The sequence below is a fragment of the Pithys albifrons genome, chromosome 1, assembly GCF_047495875.1.
Source record: "Pithys albifrons albifrons isolate INPA30051 chromosome 1, PitAlb_v1, whole genome shotgun sequence".
NCBI classification, from domain to species: domain Eukaryota; kingdom Metazoa; phylum Chordata; class Aves; order Passeriformes; family Thamnophilidae; genus Pithys; species Pithys albifrons.
This window is the reverse complement of record NC_092458.1, coordinates 117,644,337-117,668,374: the sequence shown is the minus strand read 5'-3', so window position 1 is coordinate 117,668,374 and position 24,038 is coordinate 117,644,337. Positions and strand designations below refer to the sequence as shown.

At 59.2% G+C, this 24,038-nt stretch overlaps 2 protein-coding genes across 3 annotated transcripts; one reads left to right on the top strand and one right to left on the bottom strand.

Annotated features, from left to right (window-relative positions):
* Window positions 1-481: 481 nt before the first annotated feature.
* ARRB1 (arrestin beta 1) lies at window positions 482-13,044 on the top strand. 2 transcript variants are annotated; one of them, XM_071565059.1, is made up of 16 exons: window positions 483-855; window positions 5,556-5,586; window positions 6,140-6,200; window positions 6,503-6,547; window positions 6,879-7,075; window positions 7,713-7,772; window positions 7,892-7,959; window positions 8,353-8,488; window positions 8,567-8,651; window positions 8,741-8,813; window positions 9,214-9,351; window positions 9,540-9,623; window positions 9,813-9,836; window positions 10,654-10,724; window positions 10,986-11,037; window positions 11,686-13,044. In XM_071565059.1, exons 1-16 carry the CDS (start codon window positions 836-838, stop codon window positions 11,795-11,797), a joined length of 1,257 nt encoding a protein of 418 aa, XP_071421160.1. In that variant the 5' UTR covers window positions 483-835; the 3' UTR covers window positions 11,798-13,044. The 2 variants fall into 2 exon arrangements, with proteins under 2 accessions (XP_071421170.1, XP_071421160.1); XM_071565069.1 differs by lacking the exon at window positions 9,813-9,836 and having other exon boundaries at window positions 482-855.
* Window positions 13,045-14,111: 1,067 nt separating this feature from the next.
* WDR73 (WD repeat domain 73) lies at window positions 14,112-19,980 on the bottom strand. The gene is made up of 8 exons (XM_071565081.1): window positions 19,900-19,980; window positions 19,724-19,791; window positions 19,361-19,449; window positions 19,059-19,147; window positions 18,613-18,680; window positions 17,928-18,092; window positions 16,853-17,215; window positions 14,112-16,310 (listed from the first exon to the last, which is right to left on the bottom strand). Exons 1-8 carry the CDS (start codon window positions 19,938-19,940, stop codon window positions 16,087-16,089), a joined length of 1,107 nt encoding a protein of 368 aa, XP_071421182.1. The 5' UTR covers window positions 19,941-19,980; the 3' UTR covers window positions 14,112-16,086.
* Window positions 19,981-24,038: the final 4,058 nt, after the last annotated feature.

Sequence of the window (24,038 nt, the reverse complement as noted above, 5' to 3'; positions counted from 1 at the left end):
CACACGCGTGTTTATGTGAGGTTTTAAACACGGGTGTCTGTTCGTGTGTGTGTGTACACACGTCTCTAGTGACACGTGTCTGTGTCCATGCCCGTGTCTCTTCACACCAGTTTCTGTGTGTTTACAGCTGTGTCTGTGTGTTCACACATGTCCCTGTGCATGTTCATGTGTGTTCACACCGGTGCATGTTCAGCCATGTCTGTGTGTTCTGCTGTGTTCACACATCTTTGTTCACACGTGTCTGTGTGTCCATCTGTGTCTGTCTGTGCACACGCACCTGTTCACAGTCCTCTGTGTGTGACTGTGTCTGTGTTTGTGCCTCTGTCCATGTCTCTGTGTGTGTGTCTGTCTGTGCATCCCCGTTCCCCTCCCCTACGCCGTTCCCCTCCCCTGCCTACCCCCCGCCCCGTGGCCGCCGCTCGGGGGCGGGCTGTCGCTGTCGCTGTCGGTGTCGGTGTCAGTGTCGCTGTCGCTGTGGTTGTGGCGGTGGCGGCGGCAGCGTCCGCACCGGAACCGGGACGGGCCGAGCTGTGCCGAGCGCCCCCGAGCTGTGCCGAGCGCTTCCGATCTTTGCCGAGCGTTTCCGAACCGGCCCGAGCGGAGTGAGGCCGGCCCGAGCCGAGCGGTCCCGAGCGCTGCCGAGGCAGCCCGAGCGGTTCCGATTGATCCCGAGCGGTTCCGATTGATCCCGAGCGGTTCCGAGCGGGCCCGAGCAGGGCCGTACCGGGCCCGCCGCACCGGGCCCCGCGCCCGCCCCGCCGCCGCCGCCGCCCCGCCAGTAATTTTCCAAGCCCGGCCGGCGCTGCCTGGCTGAGCCCGCAGGATCGGCGGGGCCATGGGAGACAAAGGCACCCGGTGAGTGAGCCCCGGGACCGGGACGGCGCGGGGTGTGCCGGGGGGCGGCCGCGGGCGCGGCGGGGCTGGAGCAGTGCCGGGTGTCCCGGGGGGCCGCGGGCGGTGCGGTGTGTCCGGGGGTCCCGCCGGGGGTGTCGCCGCTCCCCGCCCGCCAGGTGTGGCGGGTTTGGGGCAGGGAAGGGGGTCTCCCCGCCGGGCCCAGTTGCCGGTGTCGCCCCGGGGTGTCCGGGAGCACGTGCCAGCCCTGGGGACACGGCGTGCGACGCCTCCGTCCCGTGGGAATGCTGCCGTGGGAATGCCGTCCCTTGCGGACCCCCCGCCGCCCGGTGGGTGTCCATCCCGGGAAGGGCTCTCGGGATTGCAGGGAGAGCCCGGTGACCCCGCCAGCCCCTGCGGGTCTCCGTGACACCCTCCCCGCCTGGCTGTGCCTGTGCCTGTCGCTGTGGCTGCGGCCGTGGCCCCGGGTGGCCAAGGGAGCAATGCTCCCGTTCCTCACCCCAGTCCCTCTCTGTCCCCTGTTGTGTCACTGAGCAGGTGGCACCGGGGATGTCGGGGCACTCCCGCTCGCCCCTCGGTGCCGTCGCCCTCCCATTTCCCCACCCCGCCGTGCCCCCCGGGACTGGGGCAGGGGCTGCCCTCGCCATGGGCAGAAGGGAAGGATGGCGGGATCTGGCCCTGCTTGGGCAGAACCTTCCAGAAACACTGCAGCGTTTTGGGGTGGCAGGATGGGATTTGTGGGTTCCTGTTGAATGCCCCCAGCATTTTGGGGAGGGGCTGTTGCTGCTGGATGGGCTGCCTGAGTGTTGGTGTCCCAGCCGTGGCCGACACCATCTGCTTTCCCCTGGCTCAGAATCCCGAATCCTTGAGAACTGGCAGGTGACACCCCTGGAGCAGGCAAGGAGCCCCCCAGATCTGGGGGCTGGAGGGCCCGCTGGGTTCCCCCGACCCCTGGGTGCAGTGCCTGGGGTGCAGCTGGTGGGTTTGGGGTATCGGGGAGCGCGGTGAGCGGCATTCTCGTTGGCAGGCACAGTGGCAGGAGGGACACGATCCTCTCCCTGCCTACGCAGCGCGTACTGAGGGAGCTGGGGAGGGGGGAAGAATTAGGCTGACAAATCCTCCTGCCTCTCCAGTTTGGATCTCCAATCCCAAATTACTTGGATTGGTCAGGAGGTTCAGCTGTGGGAGCTGATTTACCATCTGACATGCCAACAGCTCATTTCTGCTGATTTCTCCTGTGACACCCCACTTTTCTTGGGAGCCACCAAGCCTTGCAGTGGGGAGAGCTGGAGGAAGCCGCTTCATGGAGCAAACAGCTGAGTTGGTGGCTGTTGGCACCTTCCTGGCACCTTCACCATTCCTGGCTCTTCCCACCCAGCACCCAGCCAGGGCAGCCACAGCCCCACATGGGATGCCCGGCTGCTGGGATGCCTGGCTGCTGGGATGCCAGGCTATTGGGATTCCTGGCTGCTGGCATGCCAGGCTGCTGGGATGCCTGGCCAGTGGCTCAAGGGTGGTTTCCTGGTGGCTGGGAACGCTGTGGTGGTCGTGGTGCAGCAGAGCTCTCCTTGGCTGGCACCAGGCACCCCTTGCACCCTTCCCCCAGTCCCACAGGCCCATCCAGTCCCTCCACAGCATCCCAGTGTGCTGGGGCCACCCAGCCCAGACCCCTCTGCCATCCCATTTATCCCCCCAGATGAAGCTATAGGATCTGGGAGCAGGACAGGGATCTCCAGTGGGAAGATAAGAAGCCCTGGAAGGTGGCCCAGGAGGGGAGACTCCTGCTTCCTGGATGTTGTTTAGAGAGCAAACTCTGGTAATAACAGCAGGATCCAGACACATCCCGGATCCCACAGCCAAGGCGTTTCCTTGCCAAGGAAGTTGGTGGAGCTCTGACCCTGGTGGGGGCTGCTGCTGCTGAGCCTGGCAGGGGATAGGTGGATGGATGCAGTGGGGATGTGGGATGCAGCCCGGGGCCCGTGGGATGCTTTTGCTTTGGGATGGGCTGGCATGGTGCTCCAGGCTCATCCCGGCACAGCTGGCACGGAGCCACCAGCAGCCACTGTGGGGTTGTGCTGGACTGTGTGATGTGGTTGCTGGCGGCTCCTTATCCCTGGAGGTCCCTTCTAACGTGGCTCTGGCTAATTAGATCTGCCTGCCAGCCTCCTTAGTGTGAGAGCTGTCGAAAACCCCGACTCTTGCGCCTCGGGTTCAAAGGCAATCGATGGTGTTGCCATCAGACCCTGGCTCCAATGCCCAGGGGAGTCAAATCTTCATAAATCTTCCCAACCGAGATCCAATGGAACCCACTCAATTATTGACCAACCAATAAAGCCATTGTTAGCCCTGGCCTGGTGCCTAACAAGCTCATTAAGGGATGGGATCCATGGCAGGGAGAGGGCAGGAGGGTGGGATCCGGCTGTGCAGCCGCATGCCAGGGGCTCAGGGGGCACTGGGGCTGCCAGCCCACAGCGTGGGGCCCCAGGTCCTCAATGGGCAGCAGCGTCCGCCACTTCCTGCCTGGTGTCTCCAGTGTTTCGACACCAGGAAGGGCTGGAGGGGGAGGGAAGGCCTCACGCTTCCTCCTTCCCTCCCTCCGGATCTGGGATGGGTGAGGGTCACCCCCCTGGCAGCAAGAGGCCACTGTGTCCCGATGTGCCCCTTGCCTTCCCTCAGAGGTGTTTCTGGAGAGAGCTGCCCCCCAGGATGTGTATCTGGGGAGATCTGAGCTCCTGCACCATGGGGTGGGGCCAGGCAGGGCTGCTGCACCCGCAGTGTGGGGCTGGGTGGGGCTCTGGCTCTGTGGGGCTCCTGCACCCACAGCGTGGGGCCTGCAGTCTCAGGCTCTGTGGGGCTCCTGCACCCACAGTGTTGGGCCCTGCAGTCTCAGGCTCTGTGGGGCTCCTGCACCCACAGTGTTGGGCCCTGCAGTCTCAGGCTCTGTGGGGCTCCTGCACCCACAGCGTGGGGCCTGCAGTCTCAGGCTCTGTGGAGCTCCTGCACCTGCTGTGTGGGCCCTGCAGTCTCAGGCTCTGTGGGACTCCTGCACCTGCTGTGTGGGCCCTGCAGTCTCAGGCTCTGTGGGGCTCCTGCACCCACAATGTGGGGCTGTGCAGTCTCAGGCTCAGTGGGGCTCCTGCACCCACAACATGGGGCTGTGCAGGTCTCAGGCTCAGTGGGGCTCCTGCCCTGGCGTGGGGCTGGCACAGGTGGGTGCCAGATGGGCAGTGGCAGCAGCTCCCCGCAGTGCCCGCCATCGATCTGCTCTCGCCGGGTTCATTAGCGGCTCTGTCAGTGTCCCGCAGGAGTGTCGCCCCATCTTCGGGGGGCTGGCAGCCGCCCCTGCTGAGCTGCCAGCCTAGGATGCCTCTTCCAGGGCTTCCTGGCACAGCTTGGGTTGGGATCCGGCATGCTGGCCCCTCCTGGGGGTCTGCCCTGGGTGCCAGTGCATGGGGGGAGTGAGGGGTTGGATGACAGGCCAGCAGGGGATTACCCCACTAGCCCTGCTCTGGGCTCTTGGGAGGATGCATCCATCACTGCTCCATCCCTGGCTTTGGAGACTGGGTGCTCTGCTCCCCCCATGGCCTTCCAACCCAGTTATTTGTGGGGCGATGATGCCCTTCTGTGGCAAGTTGGACCCTTTATCCCCCCAGCTGTTTAACTGGAGCAGCATTCCCATTAGTTCCGTCTTTGCACCGGCACAGGATCCCACCCTCACCATGGTGCCAGTAAACCCTCATGGCAGGCTTCCCAGTGTGCAAGTGCTCTCTGATCTTGGCTGGGAAGAGTCAACCCCCACCACTCTGCAAGGAAAAGCCACCTGGGAAAGGCTGGTGGGATGTTCCTGACATTCCCAGTGGCTTGGGACAGCCAGCAGGATGCCCCCAGTGCTCCGTGGGCCTGGCAGAGTGTTCCTGGGGCTCTTCTGGGGGCTCCCACATCCAGACTGGATCCTGCTTCCTCGGCAGAGCTTGGCCAGGCTGTGCTGGGCCCCACAGCTCTCGAGGGTGTGGGATGTGGGGACACTGGGATACAGGGATGCAGGAACACAGGGACACCCGTGCAGGGATATGGGGATGCTGGGATGTGGAGTTGCAGGGACACAGGATTTCAGGAATGTGCAGATGAGGGCTGTGCCCACAAGTCTCCTGGTGCATCCCATTCCATTGCCAGGGTGATGGTCAGATGGTGACCCCCAAAGTGGCACCCACTTGCCTTGGGCACGGGCTGTGGGATGGCCATATCATCCTGGAGCAGCCCCAGGCATTTTGGCAGAGCTGAGCAGCTGCCCTGGGAAATTGTTTTTTTCCAGTCTGAACCACCACTACTAATCTTCCCGGATGGTTTTAATGGAATTTAAAGGCGAGGAGGGATTATCCGAGGAGAACCCATTACGGGTGGCTTCTTGCCAGGGCAGGCTCTGAAATCCAGCAGCGCTGGGCGAGGGAGCCCTGCCTGCCTCTCCCTGCCTGCTCCCTGCCTGCCTGCTCCCTGCCTGCTCCCTGCCCGCTCCCTGCCCGCAGCAGGCAGGCTGGGAATGCTCCGGCATCCCCAGCAGTGGTGTGTTGGGTTCTTCTCCTGTGTCTCTGTGGCATCTTGCAGAGGGAATTTGGGAGTTGAGGGAGTGTCTGGGGGCTGTTCCCATAGGATGGAGATGAGAGTGCCTCCTGCTCCAGCACTAACCCCCCTTTGCTGTTTTGCAGGGTGTTTAAGAAAGCCAGTCCCAATGGGAAGGTAAGGGGCACATGGTGGGGGAGCCACAGGGGCACAGGCACATCCCCACACCCCAGAGCTGCCCTGCCATGGCAGTGGGACAGAAAACTGAGGCATGGCAGGGTTGGGAGGGCTTGTCCCAGTTTGGGGTTGAGCAAATGGGTTTTGGGGCACTCGGGTGCAGGCAGCCCTCCCTGTCTGTGGGGTTTTGGGTCTGGCAGCAGGGGCTGATGCCCACAACTTTCTGCCCAGCAGCTGCCTGGCCTGTGCCTCAGTTTTCCCATCAGGAGAAAGGTGGGAGGGTGACACTGGAGGGGCTCATCTCTGCCCCACAGAGGGGCCAAGCCCCTGGGGTGCCACCCAGGTGTCCCCAGATGCAAAGTGCCTCCAGCTCTGGGGACATCTGGGGGGGTTCCCAGCTTTGCTTGGGGTGGGGCGTGTTGGCTTTTGGGTGCTACAGGGACAGGGTGACACATGGGGATCATGGGGAACATGGACCTCAGCGGGTGGTTGACTACGTGGGGGGGCCCTGGGAGGCTGCTCTGGGCACCCCTGACCCCTGTGTCCCCCACAGCTCACTGTCTACCTGGGGAAGAGGGATTTCGTGGATCACATCGACGTGGTGGACCCCGTGGGTATGTGGGGGTGGAAGGTGGGGGGCTCAGCTGGTGGGAGACACACATGGTGCCTGGGCTGTCTGGGAAGAAGGATTTTAGGGAGCAGAAAACAGCTGGTTTGGGGTAATATTCATGTTCCCCTGTGGGTTTGCATGTGCCCTGGGTGTGGTGACTGTCCTCCTCCCCAGCTGGCAGCTTGGAGGTGATGCCTCTCTGTGTACAGGGGGGAGTGTCGTGTTCCCTGCCATCGTGTTCCCTGACCCTCTCAGCATGTCCCCCCGTCCCTGGGATGTGTCTCTGACCCTGCTGTTCCCTTGCAGATGGAGTGGTGCTCGTGGATCCCGAATACCTGAAGGAGAGGAAAGGTAATGGCTCTGCCATGGCACGTCCTCAAGCCACCATTGCTTCCCGGTGCTGGTGGGGCTGCCATGAGCCAGGATGCCACTTTGCCTTGGTTCCCCCATGCCATGACACCCCACCCCTGATGCCACCACACCATGTTGCAGCTCTGCCATGGTACCACCACACCATGCTGGCTGCCTCCATGATGCCACCAGACTGTGATGCCCCATGCCATGATGCCCTACACCATGAAGTCACCACCCTGTGGTGCCACCACACCATCATGGCCCTCTCAGTGGTGCCCCCCATAACGCTGCCACCCTGCCACCAACCTCTCCTTGTCACCCTCCCCAGTGTTCGTGACACTGACCTGCGCCTTCCGCTATGGCCGCGAGGACCTGGACGTGCTGGGGCTGACCTTCCGCAAGGACCTGTTCGTGGCCAACTCCCAGGCCTTTCCCCCGGTGCCCGAGGAGAAGAAGCCCCTGACACGGCTGCAGGAACGGCTCATCAAGAAGCTGGGCGAGCACGCCTACCCCTTCACCTTCGAGGTGGGGAACAGGGGGTGGCAGTGCTCCAGGGGTGGCAGTGCTTCAGGGCACTGCAGGGATGGTGAGCTCTGCCCCAGGGACATCAGGGCCCCTCTGGCCCCGTAGGGTCATGGCTGGGGGAATTGCTGCCGCCTGTGATCAAGATGCAGCTCTTGGTCGTGGATCTTCAAACCTGTGGGCAAAAAGCAGGCACCAGTGAGGAAGCTGAGGCACTGCAGGTCCATGTCAGCACTGGGGATGTGTGACAGCACCAGGGGTCTGTGCTGGCACTCAGGATCCACACTGGCACCAGGAGCTCTGGTGGGGAGTGGGGTGGGGGTAGAGCCCCTGCTTTGTGCACCCTCTCCTCCAACTTCCCTGGCACAGCTTTGGCCACCCCTCTGGAGTGGGTGGGAGACCCAGTGACATTTTAGAGGGCTCAGCCCCATAGCCCCAGAAATGGCCCTGATTTCTCAAAATCCCTGATTAATTAAAATCTCCCCAAATAATGTATTTTTTGTAAGGCTTTGGGATTTGGGAAATGCCATAAGGAAATGAGGAAATCTTTGCTGGATTTCCTTCCTCCCTGCCACTGTGGGCAGGAAAGGGAAGTGCTGGAAGTCCCTCAAAAAGTTCCTCACCCCTCTTTTCCCTCCAGATCCCCCCCAACCTGCCTTGCTCTGTCACACTGCAGCCGGGCCCAGAGGACACAGGGAAGGTAAGGTCCCCCATGTTCCCATGCCACCCAGCTGTGGTGAGTGGCTGCTCTTGGGGTCACCTCCTGAGGGGAGGCAAAGGGGTTTCCCTGCCTCCTTCTTCCCCCTTCCTGGTTTCCAGGCCTGCGGGGTGGACTACGAGGTCAAAGCCTTCTGTGCTGAGAATCTGGAGGAGAAGATTCACAAGAGGTGAGTGGAGAGGATCTGTCCAGCCTGGATGGGAGTGGCATTCTCGGGGTGCTGACAGAAGGAAAGGGGCACCCCAGTTTGTTACCCCACGTGGGAGAGGGATGGGATGGGATGCCATGGGATGGGATAGAACTGGGATAAAGATGCTCTCCAGGATAGGGATGGATCAGAGATGATCTTGGGGCTGGGATGGAGACATCCACCACTATGCAAGGAGTCCAATGGTTGCCCTGGGCAACCTGGCCCAGCCATGGCACTGCCCCCTTTGAGCCCTGGCTGGCATCCAGCTGAGATCTCACATGGCACCCTTCTGACATCAGACCAGAGTGGGCCAAGGCAGAGGGTGGCCTGGACACAGCTGATTGTCTGGGTTCTGCTCTCCTGTCTCCCCAGGAACTCGGTGCGCCTGGTGATCCGGAAGGTGCAGTATGCGCCGGAGCGGCCCGGCCCCCAGCCCATGGCAGAGACCACCCGGCAGTTCCTCATGTCAGACAAACCGCTGCACCTCGAGGCCTCCTTGGACAAGGAGGTGGGCAGGGACTGGGGAGGGGACGCTGCTGAGGTGACCCAGGGGACCTCACTGTGTCCCCTGCTCTGCCCCCTGCAGATCTACTACCACGGAGAGCCCATCAGTGTCAACGTCCACGTCACCAACAACACCAACAAGACAGTGAAGAAGATCAAGATCTCAGGTAAGGAGCAGGGCTGCATCCCCATCCACTGGTGTCCCTGTCCCTGTGGGGGCCCTCCCTGACCCCCATCTCTCTGTGTCTCACCCCAGTGCGCCAGTACGCTGACATCTGCCTCTTCAACACTGCCCAGTACAAGTGCCCGGTGGCTGTGGAGGACGCTGAGTGAGCATTGGCTCCTTGGGGACATTGGGAGAGGCCCCAGAGACTTCAGGGGGACTTTGGGGGAGCCTTGGAGATCTTCTGCCCCAGTGCAGCCCCAGTTGGATGTTGCACTCAGCAAGCAGGGACTGGTGGGAGGAACAGGGAGATGGAGACCTTTCTTTGGTGCCATCCTGGGGATATCACCCTCTGCATCCTCCAGGAAGGAGATGTTCACCAAGCTGGGGCAGGAATGGAAATGTGTGGAGAAGTTAACCAAGATGGGATGGAGATGTCTGGGCTGAGTCTGAAGCTGGGGTGGAGAAGTTCACCAAGCTGAGATGGAGATTGTACAGGGTGACCTGTGGGGCTGTGGGAGCTGTGAGTTGCTGGAGCTCTGGCTGATGGTGGCTGTCATCTCCAGTGACATGGTGGCGCCAAGCTCGACGTTCTGCAAAGTCTACACCCTGACTCCCTTCCTTGCCAACAACCGGGAGAAGCGGGGGCTGGCGCTGGATGGGAAGCTCAAGCACGAGGACACCAACCTGGCCTCCAGCACGCTGTGAGCCCCTGCACCCCTCAGGGCTCCTGTCCCAGCACAGGGGCAGGACCTGGCCCTGAGGGGCATCCAGCCCCTGTTTCAGGGGTGATGCTGGGGTGGAGGAGACCCAGTGGGGGGACCATCAAGATGACAGGGGGCTGGTCCCCATGGCCATTCCCTTGCTGATGCCCACCTGCCCCTTCCTCCAGGTTAAGAGATGGAGCCAACAAGGAGATCCTGGGCATCATTGTCTCCTACAAGGTGAAGGTGAAGCTGGTGGTGTCAAGAGGAGGGTGAGTGTTGGGAACCCCCACACCGTGCCACAGCTCCTCTCTTCCCTTGCTCTCCTTGGGACTGGTCTGTACTGCAGATGGGGCCCATCACCCCTTTAAGCTCCCCTGGGACTCAGCAGCACCTGGAGGGAGGCTGCGTGTCCCTGGGGGAACGGTAACTAATGTGTTGTCTCCTTTGACCCATGCCAGCCTGCTGGGAGACCTCGCCTCCAGGTAACGCCCCGCTCCCCTCAACACGCCCAGTCCACCCCCAGCCCCTCCTGGTGCTGCCGCCCTTACCCCACACTAGTCCTTGGGATGCCACTGCACTGAGGATGGTCTCACCCAAAAAGCCAGAAGCCTGTCAGAGGTGGGGCCAGGTGGTGGGGCTGGGGATGCTGGCAAGGTTTGGATCCTGCATCCCACTCCCCAGACCAGAGTGAGAGGCCCATGGGTGCTGCTGGGGACAGAGACCAGATCACAGAGGCAGTTCCTTAGGACTGAGCATCTCTGGATGTGGGGAGGAAGCTCTAGAGCTTTCCATGTCTTCATTCTCACGTTGCCCCCCCTGCCATGGGGTCCTTCTAGAGACCACGGGGCCTGCTCACCTTCCCTGGGGGGCACTTTTCTGTCTGAGCTCCATCCTACCCTGTCCCTTGGGCTGTCCCACCCTGCCATACCTGCTGAGCATTGGCAAACCTGGTGCACTTCCTGCCATTCCCATGGCACTGCCAGACACAGCCTAAACCCAAGGGATTTGGATCCTGTAAGCTGCTAAAAGGCAGATTTCTGCCATGCTGCTCTCCCTCCCTGTGCCCCCCTACATCCCAGGGAGGCTGTGCTGATCCCTCACCCTGTGGTCAGGCTCAGCCAAGGGGCACGAAAGCAGCTGAGCAGTTCCATGGAGGATAACACAGGATTTTAGCAGCTTTGTGGGCTCTGCAGCAGCTGAAATGGGGGTGCTGTGCTGCCCTTCTCCCCACTCCAAATCTGCCCCCCTCTGCCTGCCAAGTGCAGGCAGGCCCGTGCTTTACCCTGGCACCTCTTGCAGCGACGTGGCGGTGGAGCTGCCCTTCACGCTGATGCACCCCAAACCCAGGGAGGAGCCAGCACACCGGGACAGTGAGTGCTCTGGGTGGGGTGTGGGGGCAGAGAGGGCCACTGAGGCTGGGTGGAGGGAGGTTTTTGGCTCCTTTTGAGCCCCTGGTGACCTAGTCACAGGGCCCCAGGGTTAAAACCATGGGAGTGTCCCCATCACCCTGGTGCAGCCAAACCCTGGGGGATGTTGCATCCACCCAGTGGGACAGGGGTGGTGATCCTGGGGGACGTGGTGGCACTGTGGTGACCACCCCATGACTAACCCTGTGCCATCCCTCTGTTCAGTTCCAGAGAATGAAGCACCCATAGATACAAATCTGATAGAGCTCGATACAAAGTAAGAGACTAAAACACATCCCCCCTCCCCAGTTCCCACATTCTTGCTGGGAGTGCAAGACGTTGGCAGTGGTTGCAGGGCATCCCTAACCCGCTAACGGGCGTGCCGGTCCCAAGGCACGTGTGCCTAACCCCTGCCTGTCACCTGTAATGCATGACACGTGCCATCCCCCTCTCTCTTCTCTCCTCTCCTCCCTCACTCTTCCCTGCATGGCTTTCCAAAAAACAGGAGAAACCGCAGTAAGAGCCCGCCGGGATTGTGTGTTGGGGGCGGGAGGGGGTTGTCCCCGTGGTGTCCCCCAGGGCTGGTGATGTGTTTGGGGGTTTTAGGGTGCTCTCCCCACCTGGAGGGCAGTGACCCCTCCCGGAGTGGGACAAATGCTGCTGGTGGCCCTGCTGATGCTGCACCTGCCGCTCTCAGCTGTGCACCCTTCCCTGGGGGACTTGGGGGCTTTTTTTTTAGGTGCATTTCCCAAGCATTAATAGAGCTTTGAAAACTGAGGCTGTTTGCTGAAGGTTGGGGGGATTTAGGAGCCCCCTGAGCTGCTGGAACAGTGTGGTGGTGCAGCCTGAGCTGTGTGCTGCAGGAGGGGGACTTGCCTTGCACCCACTGTCCCCCCTAACGCCCTGTCCCTTGTGTCCCTGCCAGTGATGACGACATTGTGTTTGAGGACTTCGCTCGCCAGCGACTCAAAGGCATGAAGGATGACAAGGAGGATGAGGAGGAGCGGACAAACTCCCCACAGCTCAACGACAGATAAGCGAGCTCCCCCTGCTCGCCGCCCCGCCCCAGGGACACCCCTACATTAGGCTGCTTCTCTTTTCTATAATTAATTAAGTAATTTTGTTTTCTACCTGTACTGGGAGCCTACGGATCACCCGATGGCCACAGGACCTATAACCGTCCAGCTGTGCCGTGTTGTCACTCTCCATCCAGCTGCCAGAGCTGCTGTTCCCTGTGCAGGGCATGGCCAGGGGGTGCTGGAGGCAGGGGGCTCGCTCTAACCCCATCCCCGTCCAGCCCCCTGCCACTTCCCAGAGCCCTTCCCTGTGAGCCGCCTCTTTTATGTGTTTTATATATGCCCAGTCTCAACACCAGTTTGCTATGGGGAGCGGGTTGCAGCAGTACAGGGGGGTGTCTCTTTCAGGCAGCCCTCTCATGGGAAAGGGCACCTGTGCACCTCAGTATCCCCTCCCCTTGCCCACGGCCAGTGCCCCCCCTGTCCCAGCCCTGCTGCATGTGATCCCTCCCTGGGATGCACGAGCCTGGCTTTGACTATGGCCTCTGCCCCAGCTGCTCCACACAGAGCGGGTGGGCAGCACCCCTTGCTCTTCCCCCTGAGCCTCTCCCAAGCGGCCAAGCCCAGGGTTCTCCCAGCTGCATCCCTGTTCACACCAGAGCTGTCAGGGCTGGTGGCAGGGGGGCCCCTGTGGGGCAGGGTCGTGGCAGAACAGCCTTGTCCCCAGCACGGTGACACCGGGGGTGCTTTGCTCTTCCTAAGCTGCAAAGCCCCCCTGGTTGATGTTTCTCTCTGCCTGCATGGGGTCCAGCACCCATCTGGCATGGGGGAGAAGGGGAGCAGGGCATTTGCCACCCTAATCAGTGTTTCAACAGATGCTTGTGCCTCCCAGGTTGGTGGTGTTTGGACCAGCCCCAGGGTCTCAGGTCTCCCACCACCCACTGGGAGGCTGTTTCCAGTATTTATTGTGCTGTTGCAGTCAGCAGTGTCATCTGAGAACATTCTGTGGGTAGCTCCATCCCCCCACCCGGTCTGTGGGGTGCTGAGCTGAGACCCCCCTTATTTTTGGGTAAAGCTGAGGGGCAGCGTGGTACTTCTTTTTGTAAAGTGGTTCCTTTGTACTGATCATTGATACCGGCTGCTTTGGTTTCTTCACCCTGTCTGTGATGTTTCTGTGTTCTGTCAAATAAATTATTCTAGTTTATTAAACTCAGAAAAAAAAGAAAAAATAATAAAATAATCCTGGCCTGAACACTTCTGTTGGCTCAGGACAGGAGAGCTGGTACAGCCAGAAAGTCACACAGTCACAGGATGGTTTGGGTTGGGAGGAACCTTAAAGCCCATCCAGTGCCACCCCCTGCAATGGACAGGGACACCTTCCACTATCCCAGGTTGCTCCAAGCTCTGCCCAGCCTGGCCTGGGACACTGCCAGGGACGGGGCAGCCACAGGTTCTCTCCCAGCCACCTGTGCCAGGGCCAGCCCACCCTCCTAGGGAAGCACTTCTCACCTGCCCTGCCTGTGCCATGCTGTCCCTCCACCAGTGACAGCCTCCCTGGGTGCAGAGACACCCAGAGGGGAGCCAGGGAGGAGATGGAGGATTCTGTATCCCACAGCATGGACTAGGCATTGTTTTGGAAATGGAATTCATGGCCATGCAATGCTTGGCAAGCACAGGGAACTAACAAGCTGCTTGTTAAACAAGCCATGTCCAGGCTGAGGAACCTGCTGAGGAGCTGCTTGGGGCTGATGGGTTAAGGCTTACAGGACCATGGAGGTTGGAAAAACCCTCTAAGATCATAGAGTCCAACAGCTCCTTCAGCACTGTCAAGGCCACCACTAAAGCACATCCCCAAGTCTGATAATGCTGCAGGGAGCTCCTCATCCCCTCTGGGGGCAGCAGGAGCCAGGACTGGGGATGAGCCAAATAACACCCCCATTTCTGGGCCCATTCAGGGCTCCTGGAGGACCTTCCTGTGGTCCCAGGGAGAGGAGAGCTTGGACATGTCCATGTCCAACACAGCTCAAGCTCCCCTTGCCATGCTGGAGCAACTGTCCTTAAGTTGGTCTGTCTTGGGGGTGTCAGTGGTGTTTGTTTACCAGCAGATCACTCCTCTGTGCATAATCCCTTCCCACAGCAGCTGTGAGTACTTAATATTTTGGACATCTCCAGTCTCCTGTCAAATCTGGTCCAAGCTGGACAAGAAGGCTGAAGTTATTTTGGGAGAAAAAAGGGAAGTTTAGACAAGTACAAACCGTGCTGTTGCTTAAGCCCCATGTGTTTTGAAAGCCAAGCAAATTCAGTTCCCTGTCCTTGCTGAGCTACCTGCATCACCATGATGTGGGAGGGTCAGCTGCTCTACCACATCTGGCAAAAGAGGCAGTAAGGAAGAGGTAGCCTGGGTCCTGGGACTGCTCCAGGGCTCTGCTCTCCTCCTCAGGGCCCAGCTCCTCCAAGGCCAGACCTTCACCTTGTGGCTGTTTCCCCCAGGAAGGAGCAGCCACAGCAGCCAAGCTCTGCCCCCTCTGTTTGCCAAACTGCCTGTTCCCACGGGGGCTTGAGGAAAACCCACTGAGCTCCAGCATCCCACTTTGGAAACCCTTTGTGTCTGTTACCGACATGCTACCCTTCCTGCTCCAGGTCCCAGCTGTGGGACAGAAAACCACGTCCTAAGCTCAGGGGCCTGGAGATCTTCCTGCAGGGCAGGGCACACTTGGCTCTACTGCAGCAGGAAGGAACTGACTCAAGAGCAGGTGGAGCCTGGAGCCCTCCTTGCTGCTCTCCCTGGGGCAGAAATCCTCCCCAGCCCCTGGTCAGAACCCATTCCCCCCAGTTTGATTCTGGCACAGCTAGGTTTTGCTGTGGACCCTCTGAGGGTGGAAAGGAGGCTCAGTCATACCTGCAGGAGTGCTTAGGTTCTCCTTGGCTCAAACAGGCCTTTCCCTTGGCTGCTGATGGTGACAGACCTGTGGCTCCAGCAGGTGACAAAGCATCAACTCCCTGGCCTTGGGCAGGACACTCTGCCCCCATTTCACAGGCTCCCAGGGGAGCAGGAGTGCAGTGGAAGCGCCGTCAAGGCTTGTGCTAGGAGAGGATGGTGCAGGCTCCAGCCTCAGCCTGCAGGCAGTCGGCTGTTGCCATGGCACAGCATGGGTCAGTACAGCACATTCCCAGCTAAGGTTTCCCCAGGTGCTCCTGAAGTGCAGCCTTCACTGTACCTCACCTGCCTTCACCTCCCTTGCCCCAGCTGACACCCAGAGCAGCAGGGAGCCCTTTGCAGGCAGATTTTCTCTCCCCTGAGTAACACCTTGGTAACAGTGTGGGTGGTTGCAGGAGTCACTGGCTGCTTCCTCAGCCCAGGAAATCCCATTAGCTCCATCAAATCTAAACTTGGAGTTGGTGGGAAAAGAGCTAAAGGACACCAATGCCTGTCTCAGGCCAAGTGCTCTCAGGATGCAGAGGGGGAGGGCAGAGCTTGGAGCGGGCTGGGGCTAGAAAGGTTCCTGTTCCCCTGGCAGGCTGCAAGCAGCTCTGTGGTTACACTGCAACTTCCTGAGCGGAGGCTGCTGCTGGTGACATGTGCACGTGATAAATGCCACCACTCCTGGGGAAGTGCAGCCTCCCTTCAGTGCTTGGGGCCTGGAAAACAGAGTAAATATCCCCCAGGAGAGCCCCTTTCCTCAAGCTGTTCTTTTTTTCATAAAATTGCAGAATGGTTTGGGTTAAAGGGACCTTAAAGATCATCCCATGCCACTCCCTGCCATGGGCAGGGACACCTTCCACTATCCCAGGTTGCTCCAAGCGCCATCCAACCTGGCCTGGGACACTCCCAGGGATGGGGCAGCCACAGCTTCTCTGCCCAACCTGTGCCAGGGCCTGCCCACCCTCACAGGAAGAATTTCTTCCCAATATCCCATCTAACTGCACCCTCTAGCACTAGGAAGCCATTTCCCCTTATCCTGTCCCTCCAGGCCCTTGTCAAATCTCTGCTTTTCGCCTCTCCCGTTTTGTCTGTTGTCTTCTGCAGACATGATAGAAGCCTGTGATCAAACAACAGCAGGAGGTTCTCTTCCAAAAGCCACAGCCCGAAACACAGGCACAGCTCTCGTCTGAAGGCTGGTACACAGAAGAATAACTCACACAACCAAAATTTTTACTATTATTAAAATAGAATTTTTACAGTTGGTTGTGTTCACTACAAGTCTCCAACCAGTATCTGCAGGCAAACAGACACCCCACAGCCCACGCAGCCAGAGCAGAGGCAGGAAACACAGCCCATCTCACCAAAACACCACCTACCCACACTTCCCTCAGGGCTGGACCCAGTCCCAGACATGCAGGGAACCGTCGCTCGCTGCTGACAGCACAGTCCTGGGGTTCTGTGGGTGCCACGTGTGCGCAGTGACCAGGGCAGGGTCCCCACTGCCACCTGCTCCCCCCAGCACGTGGCCTTGGTGAACAAACGTGGGCTCTGCTTCCCTGCCAGAGCTGTCCCAGCTCTGCGTGTCATACACGTGCACAGTCCCATCAAAACCTTGGATAAAAGGGAATCAGAGAGGGCATGGGTTAACTGCTTTGCTCTGGACTGGCAGGGCTCAGGCTTACCTCCCGGCAGGACAAGGACAAACAGCCCAGACTGGACTGTGAGGGCAGAGCAGCTGTGCCTCCGAGGAGCACATCTCAAGCCAACAGCCAGTGGGGAGAGCCTGGGCCAGATCCCAAAAGCTTGTGGAGTCAGCAGTGTGAATGTGCAAGGCTCTGCCCAAGAGGCAGCCTTGCTGCCCAGCTGGTGTTACCAATGACAGGCTGTCATGGGCACTTTAGGGCAGTGATTGTGGTGGGCTTGGGGTCTCTGACCTCCCAAGAGGGCAACAGGCACCTCCCACCCAGGCCCCTCCTGCAGTTGTTGCAGAGAGGCAGCTGCAGAGCACGATGAGCTGGATCTGCACTGGCCCCAGGGGAGGCTCTGAACAGCCCCCCCAGCACTGGGGGGTTTTAGGTGGGGTGAACCGGGCCCTGACACAATACAAATCAAAAAAGCACCCAGAGAAGGAGCTGTCTGCCTGAAGCACCTACCTGAGACGGCCAGGCAGCCTGGCAGAGCCGGAGCCCAGGACACGCTCAGGAACTCGGCGCCTGTGCCGGGAGAGGGCACTCTGGCCCGCGCCGAGGCCAGGGGCTCGGAGGCTTTCCTGAGGTCTGTGAGCGTGAGCAGCCCCCTGCTCGAGAGCCGAGCCACGGGCTGGCAGCCCTGGAACGCACAGGAGCTGCCCAGGCACCACCGCTCGCTGAGCGGCCCCGCGGGCGCAGGCACGGCCAGCACAGGGCCCTGAGGCTGCCGCACGTCGGCCACGCACAGCCGGCCCCGCACACCGCACAGCAGCACCGAGTCACAGCCCAGGAACGTCACCCCGCTGAGCTCCTCGGGGTCCTGGGACACTGCAAAACAGGGCACAGCTCAGGGACAGGGAGCAGTACCGAGTCACAGCCCAGGAACGTCACCCCGCTGAGCTCCTCGGGGTCTGGGGACACTGCAAAACAGGGCACAGCTCAGGGACAGGGAGCAGCACTGGCAGGTTCCTGTGCTGCAGCTGTGCCCACGAGAGCAGGCAGGATGGAGGATCAGCAGTAACAGCTCCAGGTCCCCCAGCATCCCACAGGAGCTGTTGCAGCGGGCCCAGAGCCCAGAGATGCTCCAGGGCTGGAGCCCCTCTGACATGGAGCCAGCTGGGAGAGCTGGGGATGTCACCTGGAGAAGAGAAGGCTCCGGAGAGACCTGAGAGCCCCTTGCAGTGCCTAAAGAAGCTCCAGGAGAGCTGGAGAGGGACTGGGGACAAGGGATGGAGGGACAGGATGGGGGGAATGGCTTCCCAGTGCCAGAAGGCAGGTTAGATGGGATATTGGGAAGGAACTCCTGGCTGTGAGGGTGGGCAGGCCCTGGCACAGGGTGCCCAGGGAAGCTGTGGTTGCCCCATCCCTGGAAGCTGGACAGGGCTTGGAGCAGCCTGGTCTAGTGGAAGGTGTCTCTGCTCACAGCAGCCTCTGGCACACACCTGAAGGTCCCTGCTCAGTGGAACGTTTGCTACTGGAGCTTGCTTTACCCAAACTCCACCTTTGCAAAAACCCCAGACATCAGGCTTGCTCTGAATACCTCCTTTGTAGACATTCTTCCTCAGTTCCACCTCTGTGATGTGGACGCTGTCCAGTGTTGAGCCGTGAAGGACCCAGGGGGCTCTGGCCGAAATGGTGGCAATTTTGGCCCAAGGCTGCCCAGTGCCATTTTCTGTCACTATGGTGCTCACAGATTTAATAACATCTATCAGAAAGAGACAGAAGGGCTGTAAAGCACATTGGGAGCCAAGCAATCCAGCAGATTAAGCTGTTTCACAACGATGCCTCAAAGCTAAAGTGACCCACTAACCCAATAAGAAATCTAACTATGCCTAACCCCCTCTCTGCAGGATAAAACCCCTCTTTCCAACACATCCAGCAAGGACTGACAACACGCCAAGCAAAATGCATGGAAAGTTGTGAATGGAGATGTTTATGTCCAATGAAGGAGCGTTCTTTTTCTTCTAATGACATTTGGCACTTCCTTGCTGGTGGTTTCCAAGTATTTCCCAGCAGCAGCCCCAGCCATGGCAACCCTTTCTGAGGGATGAGGTGGAGCATGGTCTATCCCAAAGGGATGAATGGAGCTCCTGTATTTTACAGCCCTTTGGGACATGCAAGTGGCACTCTCCTCATGGGACCCCCAGGGAGAAGGGGCAGCTGGAGATGGTTGCTGCAATGGCTACACTGAGAATCCCCTTGAGCTCAGACACACAGCCCCTTACCCGAGTCCTCTGCTGACACCTGCCAGACCTGGACGGAGCTGTCGGGGGGGCCACTTGTCACCAGCAAGCTGAGGAGACAGGGAGAGTCCCACAGAGCTCCTCAGGAGCACAGAACAGTCTTGTTTTCCCAGCCTGGGACAGACTGGTCCTGTGAGCAGGAGCTCTTGGCTCTTTTTGGAGCAGAGCAGGGGCTGGAAGGCCCATGATCCCAGAACATCTTGTGCAGGGTGTTCCCCACAGTCCGTGCACACACAGGCCCAGGCAAGGGCCCTGACGAGGATGCTTTATTAGGGTCTGATGAGGAGCAGCTGAGGGAGCTAGGGGGGGGTTCAGCCTGGACAAAGGGAGGCTCAGGGGGCACCTTCTGGCTCTGCAATCCCTGCCAGGAGGGGGACAAGCCCCACTCTGTGTCCCCCAGCACACACTGAAGGACCTCGTGGCCATACCTGGTGTCTGGCACATGTTTCAGGCTGTACACTGGGCGCTTGGAAAATCCACCACATTCCACCTTGAAATCTCTCTCTGGACACAGACCCTGGAAACCAGAGGCAAAGCCTTTTCTTCACATATAATGATACACAACTCATCCTTGGTCACCACGAGAAGAGAGGGACATGAGACACACTCTCAGTCCCTGGCTGAGAGCAACAGGAACAGCTCATGAAGGCCACCAGGCCTGGCTTGGTCCCTGAGAACATCAGGCCAAGGGGCTCGGAGGGGTGTGGTGCCACCCTGGCTGAACACCCACCTGTGTCTCCTTTGCCTGCAGTGTGGGCGGTGGGATCAGCTGCAGGATTTCGTTCCCCCCACTCTGTCCATACCCGGCCACACAGACACCTTGGAGGGGGCACGCAGGGTCAGGGACACAGTGGGGGCTGAGCCCTGCCTGGCCACCCTCCCTGACCCACCCCCGGGCTGTGGCACAGCCCACGGACCCCCAGAGCGACAGCCCCACTTCTGGGGTCATGGCCCTGCCCCTCGGCCTTCCCTGCGGGGCCCAGCCTGGCCCAACCACGGCCTCCCTTCTCCCGCCTGCCCGGCCCCGGCCCCGCTGCCGTCCCCAGTCCCCGGCCCCGCTCCTGTCCCCGGCCCCGCCAGGCCCCGCACTCACGGCTCCCGCGGGCCCATTCGATGACACGGGTGGGCGCCTGAAGCTCGAAGGTGTGCAGCTCACGGTACCTGCGGGGAGAGGGCGGCGGTGAGTCCGGCGGGGCCGGGGGCGTCCCGGTGCCGGGGGGTTCCCAAGGATCGGGGTTCTCAAGGATCGGGGTTCTGGGGGTCCCTCACAGGCGCAGCGACTGCAGCAGCCACTCGTCCGCCGCCTCCATAGCAACGCCCGCCCGCCCGGCGCGCCCGTGACGTCACGGTCGACGCGCGGCAATGGCGTCACAGGGCTGTGATGCCGCCACGAGGGAGGGGCGGAGGTGCCAGCGTTAGTGACAGTGTTGGTGCCAGTGACAGTGTTGGTGCCAGTGACAGTGTTGGTGCCAGTGGCGGTGCCAGTGACAGTGTTGGTGCCAGTGACAGTGTTGGTGCCAGTGGCGGTGCCAGTGACAGTGGTGGTGCCAGCGACAGTGTTGGTGCCAGTGACAGTGTTGGTGCCAGTGACAGTGTTGGTGCCAGTGGCGGTGCCAGTGACAGTGTTGGTGACAGTGACAGTGTTGGTGCCAGTGGCGGTGCCAGTGACAGTGTTGGTGCCAGTGACAGTGCCAGTGCCAGTGTTGGTGACGGTGCCAGTGGCGGTGCCAGTGGTGGTGACAGTGACAGTGTTGGTGACAGTGGCGGTGCCAGTGGCGGTGCCAGTGGTGGTGACAGTGACAGTGTTGGTGACAGTGGCAGTGCTAGGGCGGGAGACACGGCACAGTCCCTGCAGATCGGACACTGCCCAGTGCCACACGTGGCTCAAAGCCCCTCCTGCCTGGCCTGGTGCAGCAAAAGGGTTTAATAGAAATCTCAGGAGATAACACACACAATATAAATTGTTATATTGAAATAGGAGACGATCGAATCCAATAGAACAGAACAAACCCCTCCCTTTATTCAGGGCTGGGAACATGGGGTTAACCCCACCAAGGGTGTTCTACGAGACTGTTGTGTTTCCAGGTCTATACCCTGAGTTACAGCTGAAACTCCCCAAGGTCAAGCAAGATGTTTCAATGACTTTTAGCAGCTCTATGGGCTGCCCTGAGCTCTGCAGCTCTGCAGTTCCTTTTGACTAAACAGTGTTACAGCTCAGCCTCCAACCTAGACAGGTTTGCTGGTTTATTTCTTACAGCTCAGCCTCTCATCTAAACAGCATTTTGGTTTATTCCATAAAATTCATCCTACAGCTCCAGGGTTAAATTCCTCTTTGTCTAAAGCTGGGCATGGTTAAGAGAACTGACAAGCTTCGCTACAACCTGAAATAAAAAATCAGTATAAACCACAAAGTTGGTACAGGTATGATTAAAGATTTGTAAAGGCCATATGATTTTATGGAGAAGGGATGAAATCCATTTTCTTGAGGGGTCCCTGTATCAATATGTGTATAAAGTGAATGGTTTGTGTATATGAAAATGAATAAAACCTGAAAATGAGACAGGAGTAATTCCCTTGCCGGCAGCTGTGCCAGCCTGGGAAATGAGCTGTGGCTCTGTGTGCTCACGGGTGGAGAGACACAAAAGAGGACAGGGAAAGGGAAAAGCCAATTCTTGTATCCATTTACATGACAAATGTGCTTGATTAGTGCAGGGACTGACTAAGCTGTTACATTCCCCCCCCCCCCCCCCCCCCCAAGACGTGACTGGGACAAAAGACTTATCAGCATACACATGTAAAAATTAGCAGGAGAAGGAGATGAAAATGTTCCTGCTCCCTGCTCATCTCCCCGAGCCGTGTGTGAGCTGAGCAATTAGCAGAGTGTGACTGCAGGTCCCTCTGGCACTGCCAGCAAAGCCCTGAAGGGCCAGGCCAGGTGGGGGACAGTGGCACAGCCCCTGTGACATGGGGACAGCTGGCACAGCCCCTGTGACATGGAGCCAGGCTGGGGACAGCTGGCACAGCCCCTGTGACGTGGGGACAGCTGGCACAGCCCCTGTGACATGGGGACAGCTGGCACAGCCCCTGTGACATGGAGCCAGGCTGGCACAGCTCCTGTGATGTGGGGACAGCTGGCACAGCCCCTGTGACATGGAGCCAGGCTGGGAACAGCTGGCACAGCCCCTGTGACAGGGGGACAGCTGGCACAGCCCCTGTGACATGGAGCCAGGCTGGCACAGCTTCTGTGATATGGGGACAGCTGGCACAGCCCCTGTGACATGGAGCCAGGCTGGGAACAGCTGGCACAGCCCCTGTGACATGGGGACAGCTGGCACAGCCCCTGTGATGTGGAGCCAGGCTGGCACAGCTCCTGTGACGTGGGGACAGCTGGCACAGCCCCTGTGACATGGGGAGAGCTGGCACAGCCCCTGTGACATGGAGCCAGGCTGGGGAGAGATGGCACAGCCCCTGCCAGTGCCTAAAGGGACTCCAGGAGAGCTGGAGAGGGACTTGGGACAAGGGATATGGAGGGACAGGACACAGGGAATGGCTTCCCACTGCCAGAAGGCAGGGATAGGTGGGATAAGGGGAAGGAATTCTTGCCTGGGAGGGTGGGCAGGCCCTGGCACAGGGTGCCCCATCCCTGGAAGTGCCCAAGGCCAGGAACCTCCTGGAAGTGAACCAATGACTGTGCAGTTATTGGGGTGTGTTCAGGAGCTTTAAAGCTTACACCACATTGCAAAACCACAGAGTGCTGTTACTCAAACTAATCCAGAAGTTCTCTTAAGCACAAGAACACAGAGCAATTATGCATTAGAGAAGGATTAATGAACGTAATGAGTAATCAGAGTGAGAGCAGAGAGATGCAGAGACAGAGCACAGTGGTGTGTGGGGTTTGCTTGGCAGCAGGGGCATTGCCTGGCACTGCCCATGCCCACTCTGCTCACTGCTGCAGGCTCTGCATGTGCTCAGACCGTTCTTTCATCATTACACTTAACCCCACACAAACTGCATGAAAGGAGAACTGAGTGGGGTCAGGTATTTCTGGTTTATGCCCTTTGCACATTTCCCTGTTCTGGAGCAGCTCCAAGTGTAACAGGCTCAGTCTGGGGCTGGGCAGAGCCCCTTCCCTTCCCCACTTTGAACCTCAGCACATTCAGTGGTTGTACAGTTGGTTAATGGGTAATCTGGGGAGGGTATTCCTGAAATCACAGAACCACTGGATGGTTTGGGTTGGAAGGGACCTTAAAGCTCATCCATTGCCACCCCCTGCCATGGGCAGGGACACCTTCCACCAGCCCAGGCTGCTCCAACTCCCATCCAACCTGGCCTTGGACACTCCCAGGGATGGGACAGCTGCTCTGGGCACCCTGTGCCAGGCCTGCCCACCCTCACAGGGAAGAATTTCTTCCCAATATCCCATCTAACCCTGTCCACCCTCTCCAGCTCTCCTGGAGTCCCTTCAGGCACTGCAAGGGGCTCTCTGGGCTCTCCAGACCTTTCTCTTCTCCAGGTGACCCCCCAGCTCTCCCAGCCTGTCCCAGCCCAGAGGGGCTCCAGCCCTGGAGCAGCTCCAGGGCCTCCTCTGGACTCTCCAGCAGCTCCTCTGGGATGCTGGGGGACCTGGAGCTGGTCACACTGTCCTCCAAGCACAGCGTTGGCCCTTCTCTGACTGGGGGAGTGTCCAGTGAGACTGGGGGATCCTTCACAATCCTCAGACTTGGTCAAGTAATGAGGAGCAAAGGAAGCTGAGCCTGCACCAGTCTGAGTGGCATCTGCGGCCAGGCTGGGAGCTGGGAATGAGGAAGGCATGTCAGCGTTCCCTTTGCATGGTCCCCAAGTGCTTTGGTGGGAGAAAAGAGGAGGAGCAATTGCTCTCTCTCAGAAAAAAAATTTCTAAATGCTTTGGCTTTTGCAGAACTGTGCATGGCTAAAAAACAAGCTGTTGCTGAAGTCATTTTAAGCATGAGGACTCCTCTCTGTTGAACAAATACCACTTTGTTATTATTATTGTTAAAAATTATCCTCTTGCCCTTCTAGGTTCTCGGTAAATTCAGCGAAACTGTAGCAATTTATAAACCTGGATTTCCGTCCTGAGTGCTGATAAGTGATTTTTCATCTGAGTGCTCCACACCATTGTCAGGAGGCAGCATCTCTGAATGCCACTCCTTGTTTTGTTGTTTTGCTCACCCCACGCCATCACAGTGCTCTGGCACAGCCCAGGCTGTGGCTATAAATAATCCACACTCCCAGGTGCAAAAATAACACTTTCTCTCAGCTCTGCTGGGAGCAGGAGCAGCACTGACAAGTCCTCACAGGCTGCAAAGGCAGACACAAATCAAAGCAAATAGACTGGTTTTCTAACCTGCCTGTTTCTGAAAACAACAATGTCAGTCATATCCAATATC